At 39.0% G+C, this 17,057-nt stretch overlaps 2 protein-coding genes across 8 annotated transcripts in view; both read right to left on the reverse strand.

The window, feature by feature from the left end:
- The window catches only part of ARL5A (ARF like GTPase 5A), a 46,440-nt gene extending 45,295 nt beyond the window's left edge, over window positions 1-1,145 (reverse strand). For both annotated transcript variants that reach the window (XR_014264642.1, XM_082465217.1), the window contains exon 1: window positions 782-1,145. Coding sequence is in view for 1 of the 2 variants with exons in the window: in XM_082465217.1 (XP_082321343.1) it covers window positions 782-827 (46 nt within the window). In the remaining variant the exon portion in view is untranslated. The remainder of the gene's footprint in view (window positions 1-781) is intronic.
- A 6,122-nt stretch (window positions 1,146-7,267) lies between these two features.
- CACNB4 (calcium voltage-gated channel auxiliary subunit beta 4) overlaps window positions 7,268-17,057 on the reverse strand; it is a gene marked incomplete at its 5' end in the record, with an annotated part of 253,539 nt that continues 243,749 nt past the window's right edge. For all 6 annotated transcript variants that reach the window (XM_082465076.1, XM_082465079.1, XM_082465077.1 and 3 more), the window contains 2 exons: window positions 7,268-11,839; window positions 14,236-14,421. In XM_082465076.1, the coding sequence (XP_082321202.1) occupies window positions 11,579-11,839; window positions 14,236-14,421 (447 nt within the window). In that variant the 3' untranslated portion in view covers window positions 7,268-11,578. The remainder of the gene's footprint in view (window positions 11,840-14,235; window positions 14,422-17,057) is intronic.

Here is a 17,057-nt window from a genome sequence, read left to right on the forward strand (position 1 = left end):
TCTTTATAATACACTCCATACCTGGTAACTTAGTCGTTACCTACAGATAACAAATGTTTCATATGATATGATTTTTAAGTGCTTTCGGTGAAACACTTTACCATTTTTTAATCCAGCCCCCCAAAACCTCTAAATAAGCAACACGAGTAGGAAAGTGACCTTAAGCTTAACCTTAAACACAGATATCAATACGGCAAAAGGAGAGAGGACCATCACTACTCAGGATGCAGAAGAATTTCCCCAAAGTGGGGAAGGGCGGGGTGGAGGTGCAGGGCAGGCTCAGAAACCTGAATGTACTGGTCAAGCCAAGAGCGATTCCTCAGGTTTTACCGCATTCTGCAATCCTCGGGTGCTCAGTGGTGCGGCTGGGGCCACAACCTGTAACCTTCATCCCAGAGAACCCCAGCATTTCTCAGTGGTGTGCAAACCCAACTACTGAAGGAAAAAGGGCTGAAACGTGGACCAAGAGGGGCCACTCAGGGGCGCCGGACGTGAGGCAAGAAACCCTCTCCACTCCCAGTCGAAATCGGAGCAATGGGTGTATTTGAGGCAGGGATTTCTTAGGAAGCTCTCCTAAGACAAAGGGCTGCGAGTCGGGACTTTCCCGAGCTGGGAGTGGGCGCGAACAGCCCCAAGGCCCGCAGCCGCAGCAGCCCGCACCCAGCGCAGGGAGCGCGCGCCACCGCGCCGCCCACACTCCGGAAGTATTCGGAGACCCCCACCCACCCGGCCAGGGCTGACGCTCTCCCTAACCCGTACGCGCTCGGCCCGAGCCCCTCACCCTGGTGATTGAACAGTCTCCATATCCTGGTGAAGAGAATTCCCATTCTCGGGCAGCGGACCCCCCTCCAGCCACCCCGGCCGCCTGGCCTCCCCCGGCTCAGGCTCAAGGGGAGGAGAGAGACGCGCCGGAGCCTCCGTCTCTGCCGCTGCTGCTCCCGCGCTGGCCGTCGGCCCGCTTCCTAGGAACCGGAGGGAGGCCGAAGCCCAGGCCGCCCTGCCGTGCGCGAGGACCCGCCGCTGCCGCCGCGGCTCCCGCCTGGCTCGCGGACATCGCCGCCGCGTTGTCTGCGGCGAGCCTCGCGGGCCACCGTCCTCCCCCAGCTCCTCTCGGGCAGCTCAGGCGGCGGCGACCGGGCGGGCGGGGGAGGCGAGGGGCGGGGCGGAGGCCACGGGAAGGCGCAGGCGCGCGGCCGGAGGGGGCGGGGTCTGGGAAAGGGTGCTCGCCTGGCCCTAGCTTCTGTGCCGAGCCGGGCGACCTGCAGGCGGCGGGACAGAGCCCCTGGATCCAGGCAGTGGGGGCTGCCGGTTGGGGCAGGTGGCTCTGGGCTGCTTGCTTTGGCGTCCCCGCCGAGTTTTGGTTTTTTTCTGCATTTCTTCCACAGAGCCAAAATGTGAACATGTCACTGAGTGCCCAGTGACCATCCCCAACCCTGCACGCACAGTACACCAAAAGTCCCACGTCCTGGCCTTCAAAGACATGGCATTCCATCAGGGGCTCTGAGGGAAGCTGAATACCTTTATCTCTCAAATCTCGTGACCTGGACGCCCTGAAGGGTGGCCTTAGCTAAGCGGTCGCCTTATGGCCGTCCTGCACCTCAAGGCTGTTCCCGCTCCAATCTCCCTTCACTTTCAGATCAGTCTTGCCCGAAACAACTATCTTGATCAGTTCACTCCCGTGTTTAAAAATTTTTAGTGGCCACTAAAGCTGTTTGAGCAGCAGAGGGTTTGTCTCTAAAGTCTTTCTTCGATTCCAGATCATCTGATAACAATGATAATTAGTCTCTATTCTTGTTAGAGGCAAGAGTGGGAAAACAAGAAACTGAGGTTGTTTACTTCTTCCCTTACACAGAGAAACCAGAAACAGCTCCAACCCCTTCTATTCTCTTTAACTTCGGTAAAAAGAGAAAGAAAAAGGTGCGGGAGCTGTAAAAGGCATTTTGAACTGCTCTGCCCCCCATGTGCAAGAGCTAAATGAAATGAAACAAAATCAGCAATAAACTTCACCTTTCCACACCACTTCTCCTAGTCATACACTATCTCATCTCAATACATAGAAAAATAACCCATTTAAGTAAGACCTCAAGACAGTCTACAGTTTTTCGTAGTTGTCTGTAGCAAACTTGTACCTGTGAAACAAAGGGCAGCATTGAGGGCTGAAACATGTCTCTTTTTAAACAACTGTTCAAGAAAAAGTCCTTTGGTTTCTTTTGGGGCTTATCATTATGAAACAAAGTTTAGAGGAGACATATGAAGGGAAAGAAAATTACTATATTAATCCATTTAAATTTATGGATTGTTATGTTTATATTTACATAATAAAGTCCTCTCGGACTTCCCTGGTGGCGCAGTGGTTAAGAATCTACCTGCCAATGTAGGGGACACGGGTTCGAGGCCTGGTCCAGGAAGATCCCACATGCTGCGGAGCAACTAAGCCCGTGCGCCACAACTACTGAGCATGGGCTCTAGAGCCTGTGAGCCGCAACTACTGAGCCCACGTGCCACAACTGCTGAAGCCCACACGCCTAGAGCCCATGCTCTGCATTAAGAGAAGCCACCGTGATGAGAAGCCCACGCACCGCAACGAAGAGTAGCCCCCGCTTGCCGCAACTAGAGAAAGCCCATGCGCAGCAACAAAGACCCAATGCAGCCAAAAATATAAATAAATAAATAAATTCCTAAAAAAATAATAAAGTACTCTCTAGGCTATTTAGAAAAACAACAATTTCCATTCTTGCCCACTGTAGGTAATGCTTTTGGCAGCTCTAAAACTTTTTGCAAACTCCTCACACATCTCTTGTCAACTTATTAAATGGGTCTCATATCCATATTAACTTGGGAAGTTAGGGCTTCATATTTTATAACCTCCATTATAGGTTGGGAGATGGTCTCCGAGCTTATTTTCTAAGTGTCTCAAAAAAGAAAAAAAAAAGGGGGGGGGTGCGCGGGCGGGAGGAGAAGAAATTTTCCTAATACAATCTTGTCCAACTGTAGGATCCATGGGTGAAATACAAATTTGGAACTACTAAAGAAGTAATTGGGAATGCTTGTTGGGTGGTATGAAGCTATTTGTAAAAACAGACTCCTTATGAGACTTTTTAAAGACTCATTTATTCATGATTATAGTGATATGCAAAATGTCATTGGAGAGAATTTTGCTTCCATGTAGAGTGGGATGGTCTGGAATTACCCTCCTACCACTAATAAATAGGAAACTGTACAAAATATAGAAAACAGCTGTTTTCGGCCCACACCCAGCATAGGACTGTGATCTCTGATAAGAGACACAAATGGGACAAGTTTTATTATTATGTGGATTTTCTGCCTGGAGGCAATTCCAGCCAGCTACAGAGGGAGTGGAAACTCAAATAGAGTCTGGCAATTCCCTGGAGATGAAGACATAGATCAGCATTCCAAGAGATCAAGGCTACTAGAATTTGTAAAGCAGAGTGATTGAAACAAGGAAGCTATCCAGAGAAAAGCTCCCGAAACCTACACAGGTTGAGGCATTGAGTCTTTGGCTGCATATCAATCTGTATATGTGTAGTATAAAACCAGTATGAAACCCCCTGAGGCTAGCCAGTAATGACTTGAGGAAATAAACAAGTACTGGGGGAGCTGTAAAACAAGTAATTACCAGAGTTTACAAAGGGCCAGGAATCATTTGAGTTCCCTTCAGCCAGTGTGAAGAGAACACACAGAATATATGGGACATTCAGTAGACACCCCAGAGATCTTAAAAGAGGAGCTAAACTAGCCTAAGGATAAGCCTTACTCTAGACCAGTCCTAAAGGAGCTTAAAAACAAACCTTGAAAGGATCAAACTAACTCACAGTTGTTTATCAAAACAAGGCCAAAGTTCTTTACAGATCAAGAAGACAAGATCAAGTCATTCACAGTGGAAAATCTGCAATATCTTGAATCCAATAAAAAAATTAGTAGACATTCAAAGAAACATGAAAACATGACCCATAACCAAAAGAAAAATCACTTTACCAAAATAGATACAGGCACAGGGAAGTTAAGTGATTGCCCCAAACTCATAGCTAGTTACTGCTGGATCTAGGCTTTGAACCCAGGCAAGGGTTAGAGGCCACAGTCTAACCACTATGCTAATCTGCATGTTGTATGACAGGACAAACAAGATGCTTCTCTCTACAACCTATCTCATTAGTGGAGATACACTGATGATGCAAAAGGTGGCTTCAGGGCCAGGTTGATGGAGTGATTGCAGTGAGCTGCAGTCCTTCCAGTTGGGACTTGCAGATTGTTGGTTGAAATGCCTTGATAGTTGGGGCAGCCTTATATAGTACATCTCCAATAACCAAGGTACCATTCATTCAGTCACTATTTACTGTATTCCAGGCCTTGTTTTGTATGCTTCAGATGACTATCAGCCTAAAAGCATTTAATATATGTATTTTTAGATAACAGTACTTTAGAGAGAAAGACTACAATGAGCTTTGGCATCTTCATTTTAGTTGTCTAATAACCTATGCCCTGCCTATTTTCCATCGGTGGGTGGGGGGGGGGTCAGATGGATCAAATGTGATAATGCTTGTGAAATAATTTGGCTATAATAAATCACTGTATAATCCTAATACATTGGTAATAATCAACATAGTACACATTTCTTTTGAACTGTGCACTGCAATGAGAGAAAAGTCAAATGCGGATCAAGTCATAGCACGGACACTTGACACCGAGCACATGAAATGTCAAGTCATAAGCTGGATGCCATCCATGGAATTCTTACAGGTACAAAATACCTTTGGAAACTTCTGATAATTGTTAAAATAATCATATAGGGGTTTCTTGTGAACAATACGGTTTATCTAGTTTATTTTTCTATATTGTATTCAATCCTATTTCACACATACATTGTAATATATTCTATTTCATGCGCACATGCGTGTATGTGTATGTATTTAACTACAAGCTTTTTCCTAATATAGTACTTCTTTTGCGATCACTTGTAACACCTAGCAGAGTATTCAGGAAGTAGTCATTTAATTGAACCTGTGTTTTGAGGGTAAATGTTTAGACTTTTTTTTTCGTATAAAAGGTACAGGAATATACCTACTAATTTCCGGTATATCTTCAGTATATCTCTAGAATAATATAAAGGAGAGGTATAACGCTGGTTTCAGTGTTTTTTTCATTTATTATATAAAAGAAAAAAAAATTAATGCAGTTGGTTTGTACACATTTAAATTCCATAAAACAAATCCATAGAAATTAGGATACTATATGCATGCACTCTGCATTTTCTTTGTTAAATGTTTTGGTTCACAAAAATAACAACACTTTTTTTTTTTTTCTTTAAAGCCACTAAAGCAGAGGGAGAACAAAACATGCAGCACTGTACACATTTGCATAGTATATTTTACCCAGCATGCCTTGTAGAATGCTACACATTTACCTATATAAGAAAAATAAAAGGGGGAAAATTATCAAAATAAATAACTAAAATTTAAAGAAAGGAAAAATACTGGATAAAAGCATTTTTTTTTTCCACTTTGTAGCTGGAGATATAGCAATAGTTTGGGATATCAACAGCTCTCAGAATAGTAGGGAAATCTTTTTACATCAATTTGCCATTTTTATTTTTAGTATTAATAAGTTTATCTGTTTTTCCCTCCCACCACCCTTTCAAAAAAAACAGCTAATGGCTTTTACTTATGTTTCAAAATGGTATTCAGTACAAAACAAATTGAAGAATCCCTAAATACTTTTTTGTTGTTGTTGGGACATCTTTATTTCTCATTCTGACTGTAGGCTGTGAAAAATATAAAACATTTCAAACATGTCCAAAATTCAGAGGAGCCCTATAAGTTCACTTGCTGTTACTTTTTGTAGTTGTTACTGAAGGAGAAGAAATAAGAACAGTAAATATAGTATGAGTCTTATCACAAAATAAAATTTAATAAGTTTTATGGAAGGGGATAAAGTAAAATAAATTACATCCACAGATTGCAAGGCTATGAAGTAAATTGCTGGAAAAGTATCAAGCAGCAAGTTAAAAAGATGGTAGATGAAATAAATCTGATAAAACTTAGAACTAAATCTATATACTTTTAAAAAATACAACTGCCAAATTTAACAGTGGATTTTGTTGTAAGTTTGTGCTATAACAAATGTGCTTCTTTCTCCTCAATCTATTTTTATATTATTGGCAAAATATATATCTTTTATAATTTTGTACTATACAATATATGTTTTTGCTACATTATTTTTCTACTGCTAATGCAGATTAGAAATAACAACACAGATTTATTTTGGCAATAAAATGCTTTCATTTTAATAACATCCCAGAAAATATTGTAAGGCATATGAAAAATAAAAAATAGTATGCAACAATATAGCATTAATGATCCTGCATCTTAAAATACATCCCATATGCATACAGAATTCACACTGATTTCAGTTAAAGATGTGTGAAAGTGGCATGCAAGTAGAGCAAGAGTGGCCCCTACATAAATATAGACATAGCCATTTGTTGAGAAATTTAAGTGTTCAAAACATAACCAAGAACACTTACAAAGTATTGTAAAGCTGGAGGCCTGCCAATTTTGGTTCCTAGATAGTCCTCATTTTAACTCTATAATTTTCAAAGAGGAAGCATCAGTGTATTCCCCAAACACTCTAAATTCATTAATAACATATTCTACCATCTTTCTACAAACATTTTACATACATCAAAAGAAACAAAGGAAAATTTCATATGTAACTATGACTCCCCCAAACTCATGACTATTCACTCTTATTTATGTTTTCACGGTAAGTGGGAGTTACAGCCCTTAGTCAAGATTATCTGATGAAATATTTTCTAGTCCTCTCATAATGTCCCTTAATTACATGAAGCATTTGGTATGAAACCATCCGCAAGTAGAAAGAGATACTTGCTACATGAGGATGAGTTTCATTTGAGAAAGTTCATTTTAACAAAAAAGGAAACCTTTAACAAGTAATTTTTGAATGCTGTAGCTCTGTCTGCTGATATAAACCAATTTTACTATTTTAAGTAACTTGACTGCTTAAGTCAACAACAAAAAAGTTATCCTTGTTGCCTATCTGACAAGTATTGTATTGAGTGGTTTGATCATGATTATCATCTAAAAGAAGAGGACTGTTCTCTGCCCTATAGACACAGCTTGAGTAAGTAATTTAATAACAGTTACAGCATTAACAATATTTAAAGTGTTGAGGAACTAATGTTTAAAGGTATGAGGAACTAATGAAACAAATTTTATTACATAATTCCCTATAATGTTTTCATTCATAAAGTTATTCAAAGATGAATTTTATATAATTAACAAAGAAAAGAACATGCAACAGTGTCATGAAAGACAGAAATACAGGCAGAAATATAAAAGAAATAAGGGGTACATTCTCATTTATTGGAAACATTGATATGAAGTTTGTTCCAATGACATGAGTGTCCAAGATGATCCTACTCAGTAAATGGCTAAGTGTCCATAGGAGAAGTCAAGGATCAACAAAATTTGAATTTGCAAACCAACTTCACTTAAACATCAAATCTCTGAATCTACTCTCAGACTTGGAGCTAGATGTTATAACAAATTGCACACAAAAGCAATTTCCTTGCAGTTTGTCTTGTTCCCTATGATTACTGACATATTAAATGTTTACCTTGTCTCCTGATAAACTGTGAACTGACTGAAAGAAAAGTTCACTAACATGGAAGAAATGAAAGGGTGACAAGAGCATTTTGTCAACAGTTGAAAATCTAAGGGGAAAGTATATTTTAACAATTTATGCATTTAGCTTTGCAGCAAGGTTAGCAGTAAGAGTAATAAATTCCCTACTTATTGAAAAGTGTTTTCTCTTTAAAGACAGATTGTCTTCTCTAGAGAAGAGGTAGTATAAATATCAATATATAGGGCAATTTCTGTAGTGGCATTATTTTGTTTTTATTTTTTAGCAAATACCAAAATAAAATTGTGTAATAAGAAAATACACTAGCATGCAAATTAAGGTTGCCCAGAAACATTCTTAACTGACATCCTGGGTCTCAACAACATTTTATGATATGTTCATTCAAGGAGTTTAAATTTGCAAACCGTATTTTGGCATCATTTCCTTCTCTCCCTCCCTTTCACTGCTTTAGCTTCCGATTATGAATTTTAAGGCCCTCACACAAAAGACAAGTTCAAGTATGCAGGTATGTTAAAGAGGTTAACATTCCAAAAATACATTTCGCAAACAACAACAATAATAATTAAAGTAATTAAGAAATTATTCAAAGGGAACAAACAATTTTCTCAGAATTTGTTTTATACTTAAAAAATTCATTTCATTAAGAACTAAGCAATGTCATATTGTCACATAATTAAGACTCTCTTACTAGGAAAGACTATCAGTCTGAATTGTTAATTTCAATTTTCTTTCCAACAGAACTGTATAAAGATAAGCGAGAATCATCAGTCATTTATAAACATTTCTAAGTGTTGCTTTAAATATTGGAGGAAACAAGATAACATGGTTGATTACAATACTGGAGTCACATTACAGCCTTGAGAATTAACATCAGGATTGACAAATTGCATTCCTTTTTTTTCTAAGACTACACTTCCACATTGTCACATGTGTCTACATTGTTACATGTTCGCTGACTGAAATTACAGAATATGTAATTTACATATTCTGAAATTATATATGCTGAAATTACAGAATATGTGGTTTATACTATAAGTTAAAGCAGCCTCAAAACATTTTAAGACTTGCTTCTCCTGCTTATCATTTGCTAATCTTTAAATGAAATCAGTTAAAAACAAAGTATTTATGGAATATGTATTTTCCAAAGGTGCTTGATGTGTTTGGTAAAAATAAAACTTTTCATTTAGTATATATCTGTATTTTAGTATCATTTACACAATAAACTCTAAGGCTTAAGAAAAAGAAAAAGGAAAATGCATATCCCTTATTCATTTGGAGAAGATAACGTATTACAAAAGGAAGGGGAAAGAATATGCTAAATCAAAGTAAAAATTTAAGTACATCCATCAAGAAAATATACATTATACCCTTTCCAAGATTGTTAGCTTTTGAATAAGAATGCAAAGCAAAACAGGTATGGACACTTGATGGTAAAGGAAAGATTGGTTTTGTGCACAGATATTGAATGGACCTCTCTATCAACGTGACATAGAGGACATAGAAACTAGGCTTTGAGAGGCCATTAAAAACAAGAGATTTTTAAAAGTTGAAAGAATATGGTAATCTTGCTGACTAGGAAATATATGTAAATGCTGTTACAGCTACCTGCCATAAAATGTAAATATCTTAAAGTAGTTAAATGGCCAGATTGCTAATGCTACTACAGAAAAAGCTGAACAGCTGTCTAGTCTAAGTTTAACACCTTGGTGCACTCTTTGCAATTAAATACTTTAATGCACACAAACAAGAAACCAGTAAAGCATATAGAAAAATGTTTTGGCTAGTGTTTTCTTTTTCATGCAAATATGTGCTGTACATGTAATAAATATATTTGTTTGCTGGAAAATGCTCTTCTGTGCTCTAACAAAGTATTCAGTAATGGCAGGTTGTATGTTTAGTAAAGAGCCTAATGGATATAGCTCTTTTAAATGTCTTAACTGAAAATTCTGTAAGCTTCACTAGATGACAAAAGAACCTCACAAGCCAGTATCACATGTTAACTTTTAGAATTCACTGAGCCCACATTTTTTAATTGTATCAAATATTTGCGATAACTTACATGATTATAGGCATCCTCATTATCAGCTAAACAGGTTCATAATGGGGTATGCACAGTGAATAACAGGAGGAGAGGGAATGCGGGGGTTATAATGAGGTTCAAGATATATACATAACTAATTAAGAATATGGAACCTATTTTCATGGTCAAGAAAATTATTTAACTGGTGCATGCTTTGAGAGCCTAAACATTGAAAGGCTTGGATGGGGGGAAATAAGATAACAGAATATGAATTATTATTGTTTTCCCAAAAAAATAGGCTTCATGACATGTACTAGTAGAAAAGGACTTTTATGCCTGATCCTATGCGAGTTTTAGAAAAACGGACTCTTAGAAACAAGAGTCTTTTCCTAAAGACATTTGTGTATTGTATAAAAGGGTCAATTTCAATAGTTTCTTGGATCATAGTGAATCTAAGGCTTCCTTGATTATTGGAGACATAAGGTCACTGATTCTGTAATTATAGTCACTGGAAAAACTGTGAAGACTTAATAGGTAAAGAGGAGTGTTCATTAGAAATAAAGCAGTTCAATCTTCAAATGCTTTATAATTCTCTGCAATAAAAATGATACAATTTTAGTAAACAAATCTATTCTGAATCTACAAGTTTTTTTTTTACTGCAAGCTCGTAAATTCGTTTTCACAGTTTTTCAATTAATCATTTTGTATAAACGCAGCTTTCAATATCAAAATTCAGTGTGTCCATGTAAAACAAAAAATCCTTAGCATGATTATAAAGAATTTGGTGAAGGGCTAGAACATTCAGATATTCAAAGACAGAGACTGAGTGAAGCAATGGAAAGATACTCAATTGTGCTGGCGGTGAACACGGAACCCGTATTTGTGGTAAGTGGGATAGGTGAAATCCCATCTGGAGATGTTTAGCCTTGCACTCAGGAGGATCTGTGCCCATTCTTACTGTCTGACTTCAAATTCCTGAATGTATGTAGTTGTGCTCAGATTGATGAAAGGGGAAACAACACCCCATCTTCCATCTCACATAACCAGCTATGATTGGGCTTCTCTTTACTATTCTCTCTCACTGCTAAAGAAATTTTGAGTTTTTTTTTTGCCAACTTCAAACAAGCTAACAGTTGTGACTAAACAAAAAGCAAAACACTTTGAATACAACAGCTGTGCCAGAAAAGAAATAAAAATATTAAAATCTGAGGAGACTGTAGAATTTCTGCATTAATTTGAGATTTTTTTTTGCACTATCAATACATTTGGTAAGTTTGAAAAGCCATTCTGGCAACGTTAACATATATTAAAATGTTTATACATTCCAACTTTAAGTGTAAATTTAGTCTCCAGCAAATAAATACCATAGCTGGTTTTGGCTTCTATTGGTATTTTGATTTTATTGATTAGTTTCTTTTTTTTTTTTCAGATTTTTAAATTGATTACAACATGCTAAAGTAGACTTTCTAGTCGATTCACCCAAATTCCAACAGGAATTGGTTTATAAATTGGTTCCAACTGGAACTGGTCATTTGGAATTTCCAGCATGGGAAATTATTTTATATGTGCCTTGATAAGTACCTTAAATTACAAATTGATGTGTCTAAACCTAATGAAGAAAACAAAAGGTACTGTTATGTAAATGTTGCACTTAAAAATATCTCTATGATTGGGCATCTAACATCCATCTAGATTTAAGGGCATAATGTACACTTTTTTTTTTTTTTTTTTCTTTTTGCCCCTTCTTAGCATCAATGACAGCAGCCCATAAGCACAGTCAATACTGTGCTGTAGTTGCCGAGTTAAGATGATTGGTTGTATCCTAGCAGTGCAATGGCAAATTGTCAACAGATGAATATTTTGTTTGTTTCTGCAGACTCAAAGCCTATGTCGAGAGTCATGGCTATATCCCCCAGGCGATCCTCGGTTCCTATGAGGTTTGTAAGTGTCCTGGTATGAGTCAGGGTAATCTTCTTCCACGAGAGGGTAATGATCTCGGCTATGCTGGGAACTGGAAGACAAGCGGTTCCTACTCTTCCGAGCCCTTTCATTGTGATAATTTTCATCAGAGGTCATTAGACTTCGCCTTTCAATTGGAGAGTTCTCTGTGGAGTGGTTGCTGTACCTCATACGCTGACTCTAAAAATATCAGATGGTTCACTGGTTAAATTACATCAGCTTCATTCATCTAGAACATGCAAATGTATGTACAACAGTAGGATCTGGACAATAAGATGCTAAATATCTGACTCAATAAAACATTCTGATGTACAAATGGTCTGCTCGAAATACCTGGTCTTATGTATTTGGGACACAACATGCAAAGATGCCAAAGTGCTGGTAGTTTATGAATTTAATTACATAATACTGCATAATTATGCTTCCTATTAAAAACATAGAATTTAAAGTTAGCTGCTGAATGGAACTTAATATATTTACGAAGGCCTAATAATTCCACTTCTATTGCAAAATGAGGATTATTTTACTGTTGGGAAATAAGTTAAAGTTCAGAATAGCATCTGTTATTTTATTCCTCTCTTGAACTGATAAAACCTTTCTCATCCTAAAGTCACGCACTTCATCTTTATTAGCTGAATGTTCCTGATACCTTTTAAAAATATTTTAATAAAATTATGATTTGTGCTACCCATAAAATATTTGTTTCTAAATCCTACATAAATGTAAGACTCAGCAACATTCTCTCCAAAGAAGTACACAATAATTATGGAGCCAGTGAATTGATATATTTACAATTCTTGCTTCCTCAACTGAAATGTCCTGCAAAAATAATCTTCAGAATATAAACTAAATTCCTCTAATACCATTACTTGAAATTAATATCTTCAGACACTTATTTGAGTGCTCAGAAAAGGCTATTAACGTTTTTCTTCAAATCATGGGAAAACATGTATCATAGCTGTGTCTACCTGCTTAGGTAGGTCGCCTCAGTTAAGAAACAGGAAGCTGATGAAACCAAAGACCCAGATGCATTTCCTCTAAAGGACACTCACCTGCACACAGCAGGAAGCTCATTCAACAGTCACAGCCAGTGCCGGGAGCCCCAACCAGGGATCTCACAATTAAGTGCCCATGGTTACTAGGAGAAATAGGCCCCAGGATAAAGGGTACCACGGTAACTCAAGTGAAACTGGGAGAAGCGCTCTACGTGGATGTCTTGGAGGTGATAAGTCAGGAGTGTTATATTCATAAACAAAGTGCAACATTTCATTTCCACCTACTAGTGTAGGTGGAAGCATATTGCTTCATGAATCCGTTTCTCACCCTACAATGTACAATTCGGAGCCAACCCAAACCAGTCAGTGGAATGCCACCCTCGGATCAGCAGGCAGGCAGTGAAACAAGGAAAGAAAGAGTCCCAGTGCACACATATACTCTGCATATTATAATAGCCTGTTTCCCAAGTTCATTTCCAGCCTCGAAAGCTATCCATTTACATGGCAGTTTTTTGCTTACAAAGATGCAATTTTGTAAAAGAGTAATACAGTTAAAATAACATTTGAGAGAGTGCCATTTATCTCAGAGTTAACTCTATATGATCTACAATTATGACTATCATTATAACCCATTAATACAGAACTAGTCATGATGTACGAGAGCTCAACTGACTACCTGTTCCTCAGTCAGCTGGGGGTTTGGCCACATTCCAGCAGCGGCTTGGTAGATGGTACATAATAATTGATGGAGGAAGGCAAGATTCACTTTGTATCATAATGCCTCCGGCTCCCCACATCTAGCCCTGAGTGCAGCACCAGAACAGCAGGAGAGCAAGCCTCCTGCTCCTACACTCATCCCCAGCTTCCCTAAAGGACACTGGCCATAGCCGATGACCGAGGTGGGCCCTGCCCACCCCTAAGAAAACTCAGGGATTCACGACTGTTTCCAAACAAGGCGACTCTACTTATGTGCATGTTCTGTTTGGGCAAGCTAGGGGACAGGCCCCGCAGCCTGGGGGGGAAGGATTAGGTAATGGTGGCCATAAGGCCCATCTGTCTCACATACCTTACTTAGCTAGCCCTGTGCCTGGCACTGCCACCACTGTATAACCCTTAAGAAGTGACAATGGAGAGGCAATGGACAGTTGCATAGTAGATAGAAAGTTTCTTAGCAGGGTTTAGACATAGGAGGGATGAATTTACCTAGGTAAAAGCCATTATAAATGAACAGAGAACAAAGTTCTAAGGAAAACGCCACTCTCGGGGTAACTTTGTCTAGGGCAGATCATGATTAGGTAACACTTTTTGAGTTTGTAAAAATGTAAAATCGTCTGTATCTGTTAGAATCAATGTAGCCAAAAGATGTGAATCTGAAGAATTTTGTTGCCAAGACTTCAGAGCAAGTATATGAACCAAAGTGATCTGAGTTTGTAAAAATGTAAAACAGCCTACATGATTAGGCAATACTTTAGATTTTTAATATAGTAACGCAGGGTTCTCTAGGCCACTCCCAGTCTCCATCTCAATCAAGTTTCCTATAGAACCTTAAACGTAAGGTTGTAAGAGCACAAGTGACACTACCTGTAACCCAGAAATGGCTGTGGGATATGGTGAGAGTGCTGTGGAGCCCAAATTCCTTCCAAGCAGTGGGGTCATGGGGGTGCTACTGGTCGTGTGAGTGGCACGCCAGTAGGCCTCAAGGTATTCTCCCAGATGTTCACACGCGTCCTCCAGCTGGTTTTCATCCAGTATAACATCAAACATTTCCTGTAGATGACAAGGAAAATCCATTTTATTTCTACTTCAGGTTTTAGGCAATGAAACCTAAAATTTCACTGCACGTGGATAATATTGTTTCTAATGTCCAGTAGCAAATATCAGACTTGAGGGGCTGTACTGGCAGTGGCTAAAGTTAAAGCCAAGTGAAGAACTGCACAGTTAACCAGGCACAAATTTGGACATTCACATAAAAATGGGAAAGCTCATCAAATATTTGGATCTTTCATTATTTAGAAAAAAGAAAGATGAGGTACATGTAAAAGTGTTCTAAGGAGAATAGAGTGAAAACACATATGTATTCACATCTTTATCCATATACTCCTATAGATACTTACTGAATACATCCTTTTATATACTATATAGAAGTTTTGAATTATACTTCAGAATAAGAGAGAAGCAAGTTAATGGTACTGAAAGAGGAGTTCTAGAAATGTTTCGGTAACAAATGTATCACTGGAATAAACATTTCATCTCCCAAAGTAACTATGTTGGAGGAAATAACATTTACTTAGGTAATTTTTAGAATGTTGGTGAAAATGTTATCTGTTATCTGTCTCGTGGTAAAGCAATACGAAAGGTTTAGGATCAATAGTAGAAAACCACAGTATAGTGACTTCTGCTACCAGAGGATCATTGTGTGAAATGGTTAAAAAAGAACAAGAACGAAAACTTGATTGCAGCGGTGGTAGGCAGGGAGTTGGGGGGTAGTTCACCCAAGAAGTATCTGGGGTCCATGTTTCTGTCAGTAAGGACTTTGTCCAACACCTGTTCTATAATCAGGAAGTTGTTCTTCTGCCCCAAAGGAGCAGAGTGGCCCCTCTGTCACTGCAGTGTGGTCAGGAACACAGAATATAACTGGGACACAGATTCCCTGGAGGGACAGTCAGATAACCGTGGCACCTCATAAAGAGAAAAGCCATTCCATGGGTAAGTGAAAGCACACCCCCGACTTTCAGCCGTTGAATCCACTCCTTCCCTCTTGCACCACTTCCACCTGCTTTTACAAGCTCATTTTACCCAAAGAAGGAGCTCCCAGTAATGAATCAAATACAGGGTTACTGCCATCAACACTCGATGCGGCAGGTGGATTGTAGGTTTGTAACAACTGGATGACTCTGAGTTGGTGGTGGGTCAGCTGACTCACTCTCATCAGCACGAGGGCTCCCTGAAGCAGAAGTCACCATGGAAACAATCTCTCTCCCAACATTTACTCTTTGAATGTTTTCATCACGTTGATCTTTACTGAACAGTTTGACCCTAATTTGCAAAGCAGTTTCAAAGTCCTTGGAGCAGTGAGATACGTTTAGCAACTAGGAAAGGAATAAGGTGGCTTCAGTCTAAACCGACTGGTGTTTGAGAAGACTCAGCCAGTTGAAGTCATGTAGAAACCTTTCCCCCACAAGAACACTTATTAGTGGATTTCAGATGGGTTTTTGCATATTTTATTCATTCATAAAATGTTTACTCGGTACCTATTCTGTGCTAGGCATTGTGGTATACTGTGGCAAAGAAAACAGGCTTCATCCCTATGCTCAAGAAGCATCCAGTCTCGGGGGAGAGACAAGTATTAAAATCCATAATATCCTACATCACACCGGGACTTTAATTCAGAACAACAGAGACTGAGCCAGTGAATGTTCAGAGCTGCTTAAAGTTCTGGATTTAGAAGGAGGCCCAGAGAGATATGTGAAAGTTAAATTTATGAGGGAGAGAAAATTATAAGTCAAAGAATTCTATCTGCAGAGGGAAGAGAATAAAACAGACAAAGAGGGGCAAAGACACAACGGAAGAGACGATAGAGCCCATGAGAGAATAGGAAAACAGCTAGTTCCTACAATGTCAGTCAACATACATCCTTACAATAAATCCTCTTTCCACTAAAGCAAATCAAGGGAGTGTCTGTCTCCTGCAATCAAAAGCTCCCTCCCCCCATTAATCTGAGCCGTCAACAGTTACAAATATAGACTCTGAGAAATGTCCCTAATGCTCTGATACACACATTGCATCCTCTGATAGCACTGCAGTGCTAACTTGAGTGGAACAAGAACAGTCCCATTCCAAAGGGCGTGCACAGACTCAAGACAGATGACACAGGAAGAAGAAAGAGGAAACCGCACGGCACTGGAACAAGGGACCACTCTGTCACCCACTCCAGGCTAAAATCGTCCACAAATTCTAGACTGTATTTGTTCTGGAGTCTGCTGTTTACATAGTGTTATTTATGTTAACTGTATAATTCAATTAGGTAGATCTCATTCTTTAATGTGGGATCTCAACAATGTGTAATCTCAACAAGTCATTTTCTTGCTTTCGTAAGGTCCCAAGTTAATGAACCCTCCAGGGACACTTGGACTGAGGGTTCTAACTATTACAGCCAGGATTGCAAAGTCCAGAGAGGGCAAAACAAGGTAAGCAGCCCTCATTGCAGAGTGTGATTTGAAAGAGATTTCTATCTCCCTGGCTGTTCCACATGTTACATGGTCAGGGATTCAGACACAATTAAACATACACTTAATTACAAGCAGTTTTAATAAAGTACTTCTCTCTGCCAATGGATACAATTTGTATATATCAGCACATGGCTGTTTGCTGAAGCCTCAATCATTTCTAGGAAACTAAGCTTT

The sequence above is a fragment of the Balaenoptera physalus genome (genome assembly GCF_965194825.1).
Source record: "Balaenoptera physalus genome assembly, chromosome: 6".
In the NCBI taxonomy this organism is placed as follows: Eukaryota; Metazoa; Chordata; class Mammalia; order Artiodactyla; family Balaenopteridae; genus Balaenoptera; species Balaenoptera physalus.